We start from the raw sequence: 16817 nt of genomic DNA on the forward strand, positions 1-16817 counted from the left end.
AGCTTACAGCACTGTAAAATAAGAGACAGAAGCGAACAAATCCGTTTCCAACAGTTCTAAGGAGGAAAAAGAGGGAAAGGCGGTTTAGATACAGCTAAACCATAAATAGCCTGATAATCTAACTAACCCTGTGATAATCCAAGTACAGTCAGAGCACCTGCCTCAGAATCACTTGGAAGGCTTGTGAGGAGTAAAAACGCAGATTCATACCTACTGAAATTTGAACGGAGAAAGAGACATTTAAGTTTGCATTTTAAACACATTCCCCGGGTACTGAGGCCATTCAAAGTTTTAGAACAGAGCAGAGCCAAGTTTCGCAGACCTTGTTCCTCAGGTACTCCCTCCTTCTAGCCGGAGGGTGGCCTGCCGCGTGTCCCTTCCCTTCCCACCGCCGAAGCTGTCCATCCAGTTTCCGAATGGCGGCCCACAGACCGCACGGCTTTACCAGAGAGAAACAGAGTACCAAGCAGCCAAACAGCCATACAGGGATAGGAGGCCGGACCCGCAAAGGATTCGGGGAAAAACGCATCGGGCCAATCCAAAGGGCGAGAGCGGCCCTAGATTGGGGGAGGGGCATAGGGACGGGGGACACAGAAAAAAAAATTTTTTTTTTCCTTGATTGACGTAAAACCTACCCAATGAAAATAGAATTGGTAAAGCTTCCGCCCTAATAGGCAGAACCATAGCGACATTTCAACCAATCCAGCTCAAAAGTGTCTATGTTGTGGGAGGTCCCTGAGGCCGCTGAGGTCGTTCGTGTCTGTTGAACGGCTGTGGGAGTCTTGCTGCCTTGGGTAGGGGGTTAAAATCGTTCTTGAGAGGAACATCTCTGTGCGAAGAGATAATGAGTTTAGCTCTGAGGTCGGTAATAAGGAGGCGGCAGTGCTCTCCACACCCCGGAGCGGGACCCAGGGAGGGTGTGTGTGGAAGGGAGGACGTTTGGGGCCGAGGCGAGGTAGGGGATGCAGTTTGGGACGCGGGAAAGGAGCCTAGGGCAGCCTGCCCGGATCATTCACCCTCTGGGCTCTGATGCCCTGCAGGGAACGAGACCAGTGCATTTCTGCTAAGGAGGTTATTTCTGTCAGCGCGTAGGGCTTTGGACTGCCAAAAGGATGGGCTTAGTTGCGAGCGAGGAGGGAATGAAATATCGCGAGGCTTCTATCTTGTTTCTCTGAGAGATCAGGCCGCGGACATCCCTTCAGTCAATTCGTGTGCCTATCCAGGGCCCCACCTCGGCTGCTCCGCTGCTAATGCAATCACCCACCTATAAATTTTGGAAATAACGAAAAACTTCTTTCCTCTTCTCCCAGGGCCCTGCTTTACGGTGTAATTGGAGACCCATTTTAGTGACTTTAATTGGCAGTCTGTCTCTTGGATTTCCTAAATTTCTTGCATTTGTTTACCTTTCAGTTCTAACCTCTAACCCTGTGTTGCCCTCTCCCCCTGTGTAGACGTTGTACCGTAAAACTATCCATACACTTAAGACACTCCAAAAATATTCCATGTTCTGCTAAGGGATAATCATGGTACCCTTGGATGGGGTCAGGGGTGGGTCTGAAAGTCTCAGGAAGGAAAAGACTGACCCCAGGAATACCCAAGTTTGTGTCAAGTCAGGTCTCATGAAAGGAAGATCTTCCTCAGCTTTGTCATACTGCACCTACTGGTCACTTCCTAGCTTTTTTTTTTTTTTTTTTTTGTAGCTTTCAGAGACCAAAACGACTTTCAAATGCAACTAGATAGGTGTTTTAAATACAGTCAACTGGTTTTGACATGTTAATGTGTTACCGGATTGTGTTTCAAAGCTTATTCCAGCGTTGCGGCTCCATTTGAAAATTTGGAGCGCATTTAGATGGGCAGCTCTTAAGGAAAACATTTCTGGCTTTAAAATAATTTTTGCTTTTTTTCTTTAAGCGTTTCCAGAGTTTATGAGAAGTTTAACCTCCGGTTTACATGTTAAGTGAGACAAGACTCATCACATTTTTATATAGAATGAAGCACAAACATTGTATATTGGCATCTAATATTTGTCATATATTTAGACTCATTAATATTTTCGATTATTTAATATCAATGGAGGAAATGACACATAAATTGCCAAACTGTTAAAAACGTGTAATCTAAAAACATTTTGAACCAACAGTGCTAAAATACTGTATAAGTTAATTCACTTGTTTTTTTTTGTAATTTTATGAACATAATTATCAGAACTATCAAAAGTAAACCGATATATAGTGATTGTCAGTTATGAATTTTGGTTTCATTTGGAGATTTTTATTATTTAACATTCTTGTAGGATAACGTGTTTTTGTTTTTTTGGTTGGAGTTGGTTGGAGTTTCAGACATAAAAGTAAGTGTTGCTTATTCACAGTTCTTGTTTTTTCCACAGTAACATTAGTGGGAATAAATAAAAAGCTGGGAAAAGGAAAAGTTTGGTCCTCATTTCTTTTAATAATCTGTAACACTCTTTAGTTTTGCGAAGTTCAGATTTATAGCAATTTAGACTGGAATAAACAGGGCATTGACTCATAAAGGGAAAGTTTCCCTATCTTTCTCCAAAGTACTTTCTTTTTTGAAATTTAGAAAATAATTATTGGCTAATTTCTGTTAGTAAAGAGAATTAAAGTGGACTAAGGGCTTTTTCTTTCCATTTCATAGAAGTGAGCTTGTAGTGGACAAAAAGAGGAAAAAAAGAAGAGAACTGTCTGAGGAACAGAAACAAGAAATTAAAGATGCTTTTGAACTATTTGATACAGACAAAGATGAAGCAATAGATTATCATGAATTAAAGGTAATGGTATACTTTAAAATATTTGTTTCTGTGTTAAAATGATTTGCATTTTAACAGTTGCTTTACATTACATTTCTAAATAATTATTTTAACTAAACTGGTTTTGGAACTATGAAGGCATTTTAAGCATTCATAGTTAGGTGCTATAATAAAACTGAATAGAACTAACATAGTTTTTAGAAAATCTTTTTCACATGAGAAAACGAATAGTATTTTAAGTGTAAAAATACATTCCTAGGGAAGGTGCTTATTTTTCGCTGACATAATTAAAGGATTTCAAACTGGAATTTATTCTTACCATATTCTTTTCACTGTTTTTTTGTTTTTGTTTTTGTTTCTTGGTGACCCATACTGTTTTCAGACTGTGGGAATGTTGTCTTTTAATCTTGTAATTTGGATTTGTTAGTAACATAGTCTCAATCCACTTTCTCTGGTGCAAACAACTTCAGTGCTGTTTGATGTTGACACATGCTAATAGGTAAAAATGTCAACTTTAAGACCTAGAATGTCAAAGTGTAGGGAGAGATTTGTAAATTATTATTTGTCAGGGTATAAGGAGAGATTTGGGTTTAGGGTAGAATGGGACTTACTTTCAGCACAGTGGGAAAGATAGTATTTTGAGATTTTTAATAGCTTTAATGGATAGGTGAATGTAAGTGTTTATTTGGTAGTTTTAATTTTTGTAATTTTGTAAGGGATTTTTAAGCATTAGGATTCCAAGTAGGGATAGGAACTATGCAGTGACAGGATAGAATGTATAAAAGCAGTTAATAGGCCTGTAAGTCTAGCTTTCTCAGTCTTGCAGTCCTCTTTAGCTCTCTTTTGCCGCTGTTTTTTTTTTTTTTTTTTTTTTGGTTACCCAGATTTGATCAATTCTTCCTTTACAATGTCTGTTCCATTTGTAACCATTGACTCTCTTGGTTTGGGACCTTACTTCATACCTGGAGCTTCCTAAATGATTTCTTACTAGTTCACCTTGTACACTACCACTGAATTTAGATAGTTTAAAAATTCTTTCACCATTGCTCATAAATTGTTCATTGCTCATAAACCATAACTCCTCATTGTATACTACTTAAAGTTCAGATTCCTTTGCTTTCTACTGAATGTTCTCTACACTTTTGCCACCAACTACTTTTTTCATTTGCTGACTGCTTTCTTCCTCCTGAACTCTTCTAATTCAGGTGGAATTCACCTCCTAATTCAGGTGAGCAGTTTACCTCACCTGAATTAGAAAAGTTCAGGTGAGGTAAACCGCTCTGTTCATTGTCCTTCGAACCTATTGTTCGTTTCAGTGTTTTTTTTAATACCAGTCATCCTTCCCAAATGCCCTACTGCTCCTCTTCATCTATCCTTCAAGGAACGGTTTGAATCTTTCCAAATAAGACTTCTCTAGTCAGTAATATGTCTCCTTCCTTATTACTAGTAACAAAATCTCTTTTTTCTCTAAACTCAGGGTCCCTAGCCCTATCATTTACCTGATAACTAATCATGGAGAGACTGATGATAATTCTTATTTTAATGTTTTATCTCTTCTATCATATAACTGTTTAATATTTATGCCATGCCTTTTTCTCATTTTGATTGTTAATCCCTTCAGAACAAATAACAATCAAATTATCTGTGCAATAAGTTAGTGCATTTTATATAGTAAAATCTGTAAACACTTGTTGGTTACTTTGTCATATAAAAAATGCAATTTATAAATGAAAAAACTTATACATACTTAATTTCAGTAGTGAAGAATAATTACACTATCACTGCTATTTTAAAGAGGTAAAACATGCAAAAAAGTTATATTTTATTAAAGTGTTGTCATCTCTTAGGATGTAAAAACTTAATAATTAGAAATTCTTTTGTAAAGAGTGCTTTATAATTTGCTTTTCCTTTTTAATCCAAAAGGTGGCAATGAGAGCCTTGGGGTTTGATGTAAAAAAAGCTGATGTACTGAAGATTCTTAAAGATTATGACAGAGAAGCCACAGGGAAAATCACCTTTGAAGATTTTAATGAAGTTGGTGTGTATTTTAATAGTCTTTGTAATCAGCAGCTGTTAGGAAATTGTCTGATTAATATCACTTTTTAAATTTTAAATTCTCTAGGTTATGGAATTTTCTTATAGAACACTGGTATATAATGTGACTCTTACTCAGTTTTTTTTTTTTTTTCCAAAGAAAAAATATGGCTTTGCTCTGAGATTTATAGTTTTGTCTTTTGTTTTGTTGTGAAGATTCTAACCAAGGAACTATTGTGTAGCTTTTTATAGAAAGATGCTTTTCCAAGTTATTTGTATTTATATTATGTGATAAAACTTGAAGGGTGATCAAAAAATTATTTTTGCTTAATAAAACAGAAAATTCGATATCCTGCTGTTTGGAAAATGTTTCCCAAGACCTTTCTGGTATGTGATTTTTGTTGGCTAAGTGGGAGAAGAGGGAACTGGTAGTAGTTGGTATCTTTGGCTGTAAATGAAATGCACGACTTCAGGCTGACAAAGTTTATGAGAGGCTACATCCTCTGGATGACCTTGATCTCAGTGAATAAAGTCATCTGTTTAGAGGGTAGTAGTAAAGGAGGCAGTGGGCATACTGGAAGCAGGAGAAAACATCCTTGTACCACCAACTGAAGATAATGTGTCATAGGATTAATATGGCTAAATTTTTGTATAGTTGATTTTAGTGAATTATTTATAGCATATATAGACCAGGCTTTTTCAAAATAGAAGAGTCTGGAAGGCAAGGGCGTTGCTATTATAACTTAAATGTATTGTCTAGAATATTATCTACAAAATATGTAAATATTCAGGTTTATTTGTTTTTTTTCTCTAAACCAATGGGTCACGATATAAGCACATCATATAAGTATTTTAAAAATTTGGAAACAAATTCTGTTGTATACACAAACCCCTTATTTTAAATATTCATCAAGAAGCAATAGGGGAAGCAAAAAGAAATGGCAATTAGTAGACGCAGAGAAAATTTAGATTCATGTCATTAGTCAGTTTTTTAAATCCAAAAGCTCAAGTCAAAAGCAGTTGAGATGGAAAATAAATGATAAACCTAAGAGAAAAAAAACACAGCACAGAAGATCCTCAACTTATGAACTAATATATGACTGTTTAGAGAGGCAACTTGTCCGTTGGGGACATTTTCCTTTTTTCCTCTAATTTGTAGAATTAATTATTTGAGGAAAGGGAGAGAGCCACTTTTGTTCTCCCAGAATGGACACTCTCCTGAAGTTTATGATTGTAGTATTCCTAGTTTTACCTTAGATTGTTTATTTGTAGAAACAAGGTGTTAGTGTATAGTGGAAAAGATACTATTAGGAAGGAGCTATAATCCAGGTATGTTTAGTACAGTATAGTGGTTTAGCACTTGGAACCAGATTCCGTTGGTTCATACCTTGGTTTTGCCACTTTATAGCTCTGGAGCTTGGTCTTTTTAATACCCTGTGCCTCATTTTCAACTATAAAGTGGGGATCATTGTACTCTCTCATGAGATTCTTCCAAGGATTAAGTTAATGATATGTAAAGTACCTAGAAAAGGGCCTGGCATGTTGTAAGTGCTACTAAGCATTTGCTATTATTATTGCTTTAAAAAATTGTCTTTGTTTCAGGGGCTCGAAATAATCATATATGCATCACTGGGACATAAAATGACTTTGTGTATATTTTTTATTGACTTTTTTCATAAAGGCTATTGTAAGCACTATATCATCACTAATAATTTTACAAAATACGTTATTTCATCTTAAATGAACACAATTTAAAAATTGTGATTTTTATTGGCAGTTGGGACCAGAATCCCATGCCACCTCCACTTTTTCCTGACACCCCATCTGTTCTATGTTATTAACAGAGCAGAAATACTGGGTTCCTTCTAGAATAAATAGATGTGGCTAAACTTCAGCTTTGACACTCAAAGATTAACCTTTTGACAGGGTCAACATGTATCTTAGCTATCTTAAGGCTACCTATGGAGAGTACCAGGTGTCAAATAAAAATATATTACTGTTTGGGAATCAGTCAAGAACTATGTATTCCCCTTTTGTTGATTATTTTAACTAATCACTGACCACAGATTAATATGTTTTATACTTTGGGACAAGTGATTCTAAATCATAACATTTGAGTCCTAGTTTTATGAACTACCCAAGGACACTGTTCCACAGATATATCTGGATGAAGTTTGGCAGTTAACTATTATAGACTCTTCCTAGTACTGGAAAAAAGCTTTAAAATATATTTAACGTAAGTTTAGAGTCAAGACAGCCTGAGGCTAGTGAGTAACATAGATGTTTTAGGAATTACTGTCTTTAAGACCAACATAAGTCAAACATTTGTACACTATTTTTGACATGTACTACTTATTATTGTTGATTGAGATTATAATACTGTATTATTGTCTTCATTTTGCTTCTTTAACACTGAATTTTTTGGTATTAGGTACTGTACTGGGGTTGGGAAGAAGACTTAATTAAAAGTTACTAAGAGGTTCTTCTTTCAGGGAATTTACAATGTAAATATAGGTGACAACAGGCTATAGTACTATGTGGTAAATTGTAATTTTGTCTAGGACAGAAGTCAGCAACTATAGCCTTTGGACCAAATTCAGCTGCTGCTTGTACACCACCACACCCCTTCTTTTATGCAGCTTGTGTGCTACTATGGCAGAGTGAGTAGTTAGAGGGCCCTCTACAAAGCCTAAAATATTTACTATTGGCCTTTTACAGGAAAGATTTGTTAATCCCTGATCTAGAGGAATTGAAGACTTTGCAGAGGAGATTTTAAATTTAGGCCTTTGGAAATGTGAGTAGGATTTCATTCCAAGATTGCCAGGAAGAGTAGAGAAAAAGCATTCTAGGCTTAGAAAGCAGCAACAACAAAGAATGGTACTAGAAGTATAGCATGTTTGGGAAACTAGGTAGTGTTCTGGGCTAGACGATAGGGAAATGACTGGAAATGTAGGATTGGGCCAGATTGGTAAAGTCTTGCAAAACATAAAGATTTTGAATTCTAGTCAGCAGTGATCATTCACAATTTTTAAAGGAAGGGGATATGATATGTTTGAGAAGGAAAACTGTTGAGAGTATTATTGATGATGAGTTGGAAGGAAGAGAGACTGTGGACAGAAAATACTATTTTTTTTTGCTGAGGATGGCGAGGGTGAAAAGAAAATACATTTAAGAATAAAAATGAGGCTGGGCTTGGTGGCTCATGCCTGTAATCCCAGCACTTTGGGAGGTCAAGGTGGGAGGATTGCTTGCTCACAGGAATTTGAGACCAGCTGGGGCAACAAAGTGAGATCCTGTCTCTACAAAAAATTTTTAAAAAAATTAGCCAGACATGATGGCACATGCCTGTAGTCCCAGCTGCTTTGGAGGTTGAGGTGGGAAGATTACTTGAGCCCAGGAGTTGAGGCTGCAGTAAGCTGGGATCACGCCATTGCACTCCAGCCTGGGCAACAGAGCAAGACCTTGTTTCAAAACAATAAATAAATTAGAAAAAAAGCAGTATTCTCAATACTATAGCACCTGATTAAGTTTGTGGGACTGAGAATGATTTATGCTTTTCAAATATGGAATCTAGCTGTAAATGTTGCTGTTATCTTTTGGTGGGGGTAGGGGAGGCAGCTGCAGTTACCATGGTGGTAGTGGAATGAGTTTGGAGTCCAACATGTCTAACTGGTATGTTTGGATAGAAATTTCCAAAAGACATTGAGAAATACAGTTAAAGCTATATTTCTAGCATTACCTATAATAATTTTTAATTTATTTTTGATGTGATGTTTTTGGATTTGCCATATTCTTAAGTGATTTTTACACATTAAAGGTCTAAGAAAGTATTTTGATGGAGTACATTTCTGATAGTATGTGTAATTAAATCATTTGAAAATACAGTTACATGGACAGAAATTTGGAGTTTTGTGAAATAAATGAAACCCAACTTAACTGCCTCTATATCAGTTTACTAATATTTTCATTGAAAATATATTTCTTATAATTAAATTCTACTTTGTGGAACAAGAATAGAACCTGAAGGCATGGAGGAGAGTCATTATAAAGTTATATATTAGGTAATGTTTTTGCTGTCCAAAATGATGAGCATTTATAATTCCCAAGAAAAGCTGTATTTTAAGGAAGAATATTGATAAAAGAATATATAGACACATAGCTCTGAAATAACTAACACAATTAAAGTACCAGTGGGATAAGAATTTATACATCTTGGAGCCCCATCTGTTCCCCAATCACCCTGTTGCTTCTTTAAGTACATTAATACTTTCAGCAAGCTGCTTTTTTGGTTCACCTGTCATGTAAATTATTTAATTGGTGAAGAAAATTTCTTAACACTTTTTTTCCTTGTCCTGCTTTTTTGTTGGGACTAAATTCAAAATAAGTTGAGTATGTGCCATAGAGTTAAGTGTGGTATTTTATTTTGGTGTTATGGCTGTAGATATGCCAGCTCCTTTTTGACTGAATATTTATGAGCTTTGATGATTTGCATACTTACAGTAATATACTTCAATTAGTTACTTGGAAGCCTTTTTGGATAAAATTAATGGATAAAAGGAAACTATTGAAAATATGTATAGATGATACAATAGTCATTTGAATAGGTGATTATTGAACCAAATACGGGTGAAGCAGCAGCAAAACAACAACTTGTTGGAGACATCGATTGTATTTTTTTCATTCTGGGTTCCTTAAACATTCCAGTATTTTCCATCTATAAGCAGTTGCTTTTTTTTTTTTTTAACGATTCTGTAACCTTCAACAGGACCGAGTTATTTTTAATAGCATAGTAAAGGCCATAAATACCTTTTCTTGTAGTGGCAGATACTGTATATAATTACTTCAGAGATATTTATTTAGATATTGTTAGAATTTTATTTAGTAACAACAATTTTTATGCCATAGATTTTTATTTTAATTTTTATTGTGGCTATTGATTAAAGACTGGTAAAATTGAAAATACTTAAGCTTATTACTGTGTTACTACATATGATTATATTTAGTGTATTAAAATACACAATTACCATTGAGGTTTGAAACTGTATTTATTTTTAGTTAGTTGTCTGAGAGTGATTTATCCAAACAAAATGGGTAAGCTTTAAGGAGACCTTCTTTCTAGAGGTCTTTTTTGGGTGGGCTTTCCTGCTATAGTCAGATTTGATCCTATTTACTACTTTCTAAATTTTGGAAAACCAAGAGGTTCTTCTAATCACGAAGGTATTAGTGGAATTTTCATCTGCTATCTGAGATTGTGCCTGTGTCTGCGATGGCAGTACTTTTTGTCTTTCGCAGTTTTTCTTATTTTGAAGTTGGATTAAATTTGAGGAAGAATCAGTGTTAGTATGACGTTTAGTCAGCAAGCAGCTTTTATTTAGTTAGCTCCAATTATTTTGTTGGTATGTCTCTCCACAAGTAGATGACACACTCTTTGTGTGCTTGATGTCAGTGGAGCGTAGTACAATTCTTGATAATAGTAGATCTTAAATAAATATGGTATAAATGTAGTCCTTTTTATTTTGCCTCTGTGTGGTATCGTTTTGCTTACTTTTATAATAAGACAAGTTGCTCATAATAAAAAAGGTTAACATTTAAAATATGGATTTGATTTTTCTAATTTCAGGTTTATCTCAGGGTTTGGGGATCTCATTTGACATTTTATTGTCAAACTAAAAGTTGGCAGTCCCAGCTTTAATTCTCATCTAATATTTGATTGATTTCACAAATGAATGCCTTTGTGATTATGCAGGTTTATTAAAATATATATGTTTTTAAACTGTAGTGACAGACTGGATATTGGAAAGAGATCCCCATGAAGAAATACTCAAGGCATTTAAACTATTTGATGATGATGATTCAGGTAAAATAAGCTTGAGGAATTTGCGACGTGTTGCTAGAGAATTGGGTGAAAACATGAGTGATGAAGAACTTCGAGCTATGATAGAAGAATTTGACAAAGATGGTGATGGAGAAAGTAAGTTTTAAGTGAAACATATTTTCCAAGTTTTCCTGATGCTACACATGGAATACATTTTTCTAAAACCAAATGATTTGCAGGACTTTTTTGTAAACTTAACCGCTTCTTGTAATGGGCCTTCTGTCTAAATAATTCACGTATTCAATTTAGAATGAAGCAGATCTCTAAAACCAATTATACCTCAAGAAGGTCCTTCGCTTTTCTCTGAAGGTGAAACCACCAAAATTTCAGCCTTTCAATAGAATTTCAGTCTTTAATGGCTTCTCCCTCAACCTACATGCTAAGTTCTAAGTTCTATTGATTTTCCCCATCAAATGTTTTGAATCTGTTTTTATCTTTGTCCATTGTGGCTGTCCTAGTTCAGGCCCTAATTTCTAGTTAGGAATGTTATAATGGCCTCATTTATTCTTAACTTGGCTGCCTCTTGGGTGCAATGTCCTGTGTGTTGACTGGTGCTACACAGTGAAAAACGCAGATGTGGTTCCTGCTTTCACTTTGCAGTCTCTTGTAGTTTCCTAATTGCCCTTTAGGCATATAAAAGTCTCTAATCTCTTCTTCAGTCTCTTGGTCTCATTCTTTTCCTAAAATATACATTTGATAATGCCATTTACATGTTTAGATACTTGAAACAATTCTTCAGTGCCTACAGAGTAAAGTTCAAAGCCTTCTATGATCTGTCCCACCTTGAGTAACTAATTTTACTTCCCAGTGTATCCTTTCACTTTTCTTCTTTAACCCTCACCTCCTGTATGTACACATTTTGTCAACATACTCTATCCTGAAAACACATTTTTATGCTATTTGTTTCATCATGCTGTTTCTTAATCTTAGAATGCTCTAGTTGTTAATTTCTGCCTGCTAAAATGTGATTCATTCTCTCAGGTAAATATTAAACACCATCTTTTTCCCAAAAGCTTCCCATAACGCTCTCTGTATGAATCATGAGACTTCCATTGAAGGCCTATAGCATTTAGAGAAACAAATTGTTTTGATACTTTCATACACTTAATATGGAAACTTTTGGCTGGAAACTAAGTTTTGTTGAGATAAAAACTACTTTATTTGTATGTTAAACTGCTAAAGATTAGACCTTGCTGTCTTTTTTGTGGACTTTAGTGTTCTTCTCTCTTTGTGACTTTTTCATGCTTTTCAGTATCTAAGAGCAATGAAATTTTAAAAATATTGGATATATAGAATAATAAACATGGCGAATGTGAAGTTAAAGGTAAATAAGATGTACTACAAGATAGACATAAAGCTGTGGTAATGATACAGAGAGTCACTTCCCCCCGCCCCCTCAACAGCATGTGTAAAATAAAACACAGCACATCTTTTGGAAAAAATGAAAGGAATGTTTTGAAAAGCCAGAATGGATAATCTTTTAAATAATGATGATGGTTGTTAACATTTATTTAGCAGTTACTATATTGGATATTAGCATGAATTATGTCACTTAATTTCCATAATAACTTGTAAAGTAGATATAATATTATACCTATACATGTGTATAATAGATGTGTATATAGAGATGAGGAAGCTAAAGCTTTGAGAGATTAATAATCTGCCCCAGGTTATCACAAAGCTAATACTGTACATGGTAGAGCCAGAACTCAAGATCAAATCTCCATAATGGCAAAGAATGTGCTTTTAAACAATATTGTATTGCCTCTTGGGCTATCAAGTAAAATATTAACTAGACTTCTATGTTTATGGAGTTTTAAAAATTACATGCTATTATAGGAAGCAGTGTATTAGCAACATACTCAGTTGGAACTTCCAGTTCTAAGATTTGCTTTTCCCCTTCAAAGCCAGATGGTCTCTAAGGTACTTAATCTACTTAGTTCTCTAAAATTCTTATTGTTAGCAACTTGTAATAAGATTTGCTCTATGAAATGGTTGATGTATGAAAAATTTTGTTAAAGAAGGCAATATAAAAGGAAACAAAGTGTCATATTTTCTTGATTCAATAAATGTTTTACCAAAGCTTATTTTAAGCTAGGCATTGTGGTAGATTTATTAGATATAGGAACTTGATATAAGATACTGTTAATAGAGAAGGTTATAAAATCAAATGTACAGAGGTATAGAAGATTATCTTTTAATTGCCTACAAGACAAAGTAAAGTAGCTAGTTTAATTTCCTGAGCCACTTTCTAATTTTTACTTTCTTGGGTTTAAGTAGTGTGTTTTTAGGTATGAATCATGGAATTCAGTTGTCCCTTGATAAGCACAGGGGATTGGTTCCAAGTTGCTTAAGGATGCCAAAATCTATGGTGCTCAAGTCCCTTGTATAAAATGGCATGTATTTTCATGTAACTTTCACATATCCTCCTGTATACCTTAAATCATCTCTAGATTACTTATAATACCTAATACAATGTAAATGCTATGTAAATTGTTGTTATACTTTATTTGTATTATTTTTTATTGTATTATTTTCCCAAATATTTTTCATCTGCAGTTGGTTGAATCTGCAGATGTGAGGAACCTGTGGTTACAGAAGACTTACTGTATTTTAAATACTTTTGAAATGCTATTATAGTTTAAAGTTTTTATATATAAACAATATAAAAATTAAGCGTTTTGTGGTTTTTAAACTTCTATATGAAACTTAAAATTTGCAGTTTGAGTATTGAAATTTTACAGATCAAGAAAAAGTTCTGGATCTTTAAGTAACAAGTACTTTTTGGATTTTGAATATTTTAATCATGGCTGTATTACACTGTTAAAATGATTTGTAATCAAATCATTCTAAGGCTGTTTTATGTTTTTTCTCTTAATACAGTTCTTAAGAACATACTCTTGCTTCCTATTTGGTCTAGATGCCTCAGTCTAAATCGGGAGTTCTTCAGTGCAGGTGCACAGTGGCTAAACTGATTAATAATTTTATATATTTGAGCTGTATTTATTGGAAAGAGAGAGGGATCATAGCTTTCCTAAGATACTCAGACATGGCTTTTTAACTGCAAAGGTTAAAGATCACTACATCAATTTGTAAGATTCTTTAAAGTAGTTTGGAGTATTATAGATTTTGTATTACGTTCTTACCATGTCTGTCATAGTATTTTGTAGATGTTAAATACTGATTGCATGGATTCATAGTTCCCTGTCAGCTTCTGGAGGATGCATTTTTCCTAACTCGTAGCTTATTTCTGTGAGGCATACACTATTCTTTCTTTGACTGTATTTCTGATGGTATTCTCCCACCCCAGCTCTCTTTCTACTTCCTTTCCAAATTCTGTATTTTTGTTTTAGAGCCCAAGTAATGATTTACCTTTACCTAAATTTTTCTTATTAGTAATAATTTTTACCATTGTGAAGGATTTTTTTTCAACACTGATTTGGTCTTTGTTTTAATAATAAATAGTATTTTGTGTTATAAAACATTTGTTCTGTTTCAAGTATAAAAACTGACTAACATAGTTATCAAAACCGGTTTTCTGTGTGGTTTCTAGAACCAGTGCAGTATATATTCTTTTCATTCCCTATGACCATGTTTTATCTCCTCAACATTTTTTAATTGGTTAATTTTTTCTAACTATTCATTATGAATATTCTCAAACATAGAGAAAAATTGTCAGACTAGTACAATGAACACCATTGTACCTTCTGCCTAGATTCAGTAATTAGTATTTTACTGCATTTGCTTTACCTGTGGTGTGTATATTTTTTTCTCAATCATTTGAAAATAAATTTCATATATCAAGAACTCAGTCCTTTAGGCCAGGCACCATGGCCCATGCCTGTAATCCCAGCACTTTGGGAGGCTGAGGCAGGTGGATTACTTGAGCCCAGGAGTTCAAGACCAGCCTTGGCAACATGGTGAAACCTAATCTCTACCAAAAATACAAAAATAAGCCAGTCTCATAACTCGGTCTCTTAATTAATTAATTAATTAAATTTTAATAATAAAATAAAACTTGATCCTTTAATATTTTAGCATATCCATCTACTAAGAAAAAGGATATATCTTTCATAAAGCTATGATACCAATGTTACACTTAAGAAAGTTAACAATAATTTTATGATATCATATAATATCTTTCTCATTTCAGTTTTAATGTATTCCAGAATAGGAAGCCTGGTGTCTGTTTTGATATATTACACAACACTTATTGTGGTGTTGGCATTCACTAGCCACTTAAAAATGTTTGATTCAATGGAGTATTTTCATATAATACCTTCCATGGTAAATAAGAGTTAAACAATCTAAAACATCATCTCATAGTTCAGTGTTTTCAGATGAAGGAAATGAGATGCAGAGCTGTTCTGTGCAGAGCTATGACTAGAGACCAGGTCTTAAGTCTCAGTGTAGTTTTCTTTTGGCATTATCAAAATTATCATTCATAACTTGTGCATTGTTTAGGTATGTATTAAGTCCTAGGGCTAAATGCTAAATACTTACCGGAAGTATCTTCTGAACATTTTTCTTAATTGATATGTGCGCATATATTGGGTTTTCAAAATTATATTCTATAAGATTATCTGATTTATTATTTCTAGATTGCTGTCTTAAACATTATGTTTTATAAATTGGAGATTCTTACTATATTTATAATTTTGGCAAACTAAAAATTAGTCCTTATCCATGATTATTTTCTGTATTTACATCTATATAGTTACTGGATTACCTTGGTGATTAAGATTACATCTGTAATCTTTTCAAATTGCCATTTTTATTGATACTTTTGAGGTATGGTGACCTGGTTTTAATTATTCTTTAACATAGGCTTTTAAGTATATAAAAGTTCAAAAAATAATAATTTAACTTCTTTTTATAATTTTATTATATTTTCATTCTTTAGAAATCTAATTTACATGCATGATATGTTCAAGCTTACTTGTAAAGGAAGGATTTGCTAAATGAACTAGTAATCCCAGCACTTTGGGAGGCCGAGGCGGGCGGATCAGGAGGTCAGGAGATCGAGACCACAGTGAAACCCCGTCTCTACTAAAAATACAAAAAATTAGCCGGGCGTGGTGGCGGGTGCCTGTAGTCCCAGCTACTCGGAGAGGGGAGTTGCAGGGCGATTGTGCCTGATCCACCTGGGAACACAGACTCTGTCTCAAAAAAAAAAAAAAAAAAAAAAAAGAACTTTGAAATGTCAAGCATTTAAAATGTTTTAGCAAGTATGTACAAATATGACTGTGATTGACTTTTTTGGTAACATTATCTTTTCCCCAGTTAATATTATAGAATACTAATTTATAACGTTTATCACATTATATGTATTTTTGCATTCAAGAAGTTACATTTAATAAACATGTTCCACTTTGTAACAAAGAAGTAAAAGCAAAAAGTCATGTCTTAATGTAATAATTTTGCATAATGTAAAATTATTCAAATACTTAGTGTAAAATGGTAGTCGTGGACTCTGAAAAAATAAAATGTTTATATTTCTGACTATTTCATTTTCTTTCTTACCACAGTAAACCAAGAGGAGTTCATTGCTATTATGACTGGTGACATTTAAAGAATTACAAGGATAAACACTAAGAATGTTGCAGTTACCATCTTATATTCTATTTTTGTGCCTGGAGCCATGTGAAAAAAACCAGCTTAGTTCTTTTATCCTAAAGGACCAAAAATAAGCATCTTGTGTATTTGTATTTTACTACTGTTAAGTTTCTTTGTATGAACTGTGTTGTTAGTACTCAGATAGTTTAGCTTTGTATTTATAATAGAGCTTTTATATAAAGTTTTTAAAAATTGAATATGTGATATGTGTTCTTTGAAGGTTTTTTAATTTAACATTAATAATCGCTTTTATTTTGGTGCACACGTTTTCCAGACTTTCGTTAATAAAATACTTATTTTATTAGAATTTTAAAGTTTGGTAAATTTGTTTTTATTCCTAGTATCTGTTAACCCTCAAGAGTGGATTTCTTAAATCTTCCCTTTATAATTTTACTAGTTTCTGAAACAAAAATTGAAATACAAATAGCAATAGAGTGGCACATTTTTCCATTACCTAACATTTCATCAATTTTGACATTCTATGTTTTAATACAAGCTGACTCAATATAAGCCTAATTCCTTTTT

At 33.9% G+C, this 16817-nt stretch overlaps 1 protein-coding gene across 3 annotated transcripts; it reads left to right on the forward strand.

Moving 5' to 3' along the window:
• The first annotated feature begins 699 nt into the window (after positions 1-699).
• Positions 700-16606, forward strand: CETN3 (centrin 3). Of its 3 annotated transcripts, none has more exons than XM_058440724.1 (6): positions 700-861; positions 2656-2788; positions 4691-4805; positions 10581-10772; positions 13560-13631; positions 16205-16606. In XM_058440724.1, exons 1-6 carry the CDS (start codon positions 845-847, stop codon positions 16246-16248), a joined length of 573 nt encoding a protein of 190 aa, XP_058296707.1. In that variant the 5' UTR covers positions 700-844; the 3' UTR covers positions 16249-16606. The 3 variants fall into 3 exon arrangements, with proteins under 3 accessions (XP_058296707.1, XP_032012744.1, XP_032012743.1); XM_032156853.2 differs by having other exon boundaries at positions 10581-10658; XM_032156852.2 differs by lacking the exon at positions 13560-13631.
• The last annotated feature ends 211 nt before the right edge of the window (positions 16607-16817 follow it).

This window comes from Hylobates moloch, unplaced genomic scaffold, assembly GCF_009828535.3.
Source record: "Hylobates moloch isolate HMO894 unplaced genomic scaffold, HMol_V3 SCAFFOLD_6, whole genome shotgun sequence".
In the NCBI taxonomy this organism is placed as follows: domain Eukaryota; kingdom Metazoa; phylum Chordata; class Mammalia; order Primates; family Hylobatidae; genus Hylobates; species Hylobates moloch.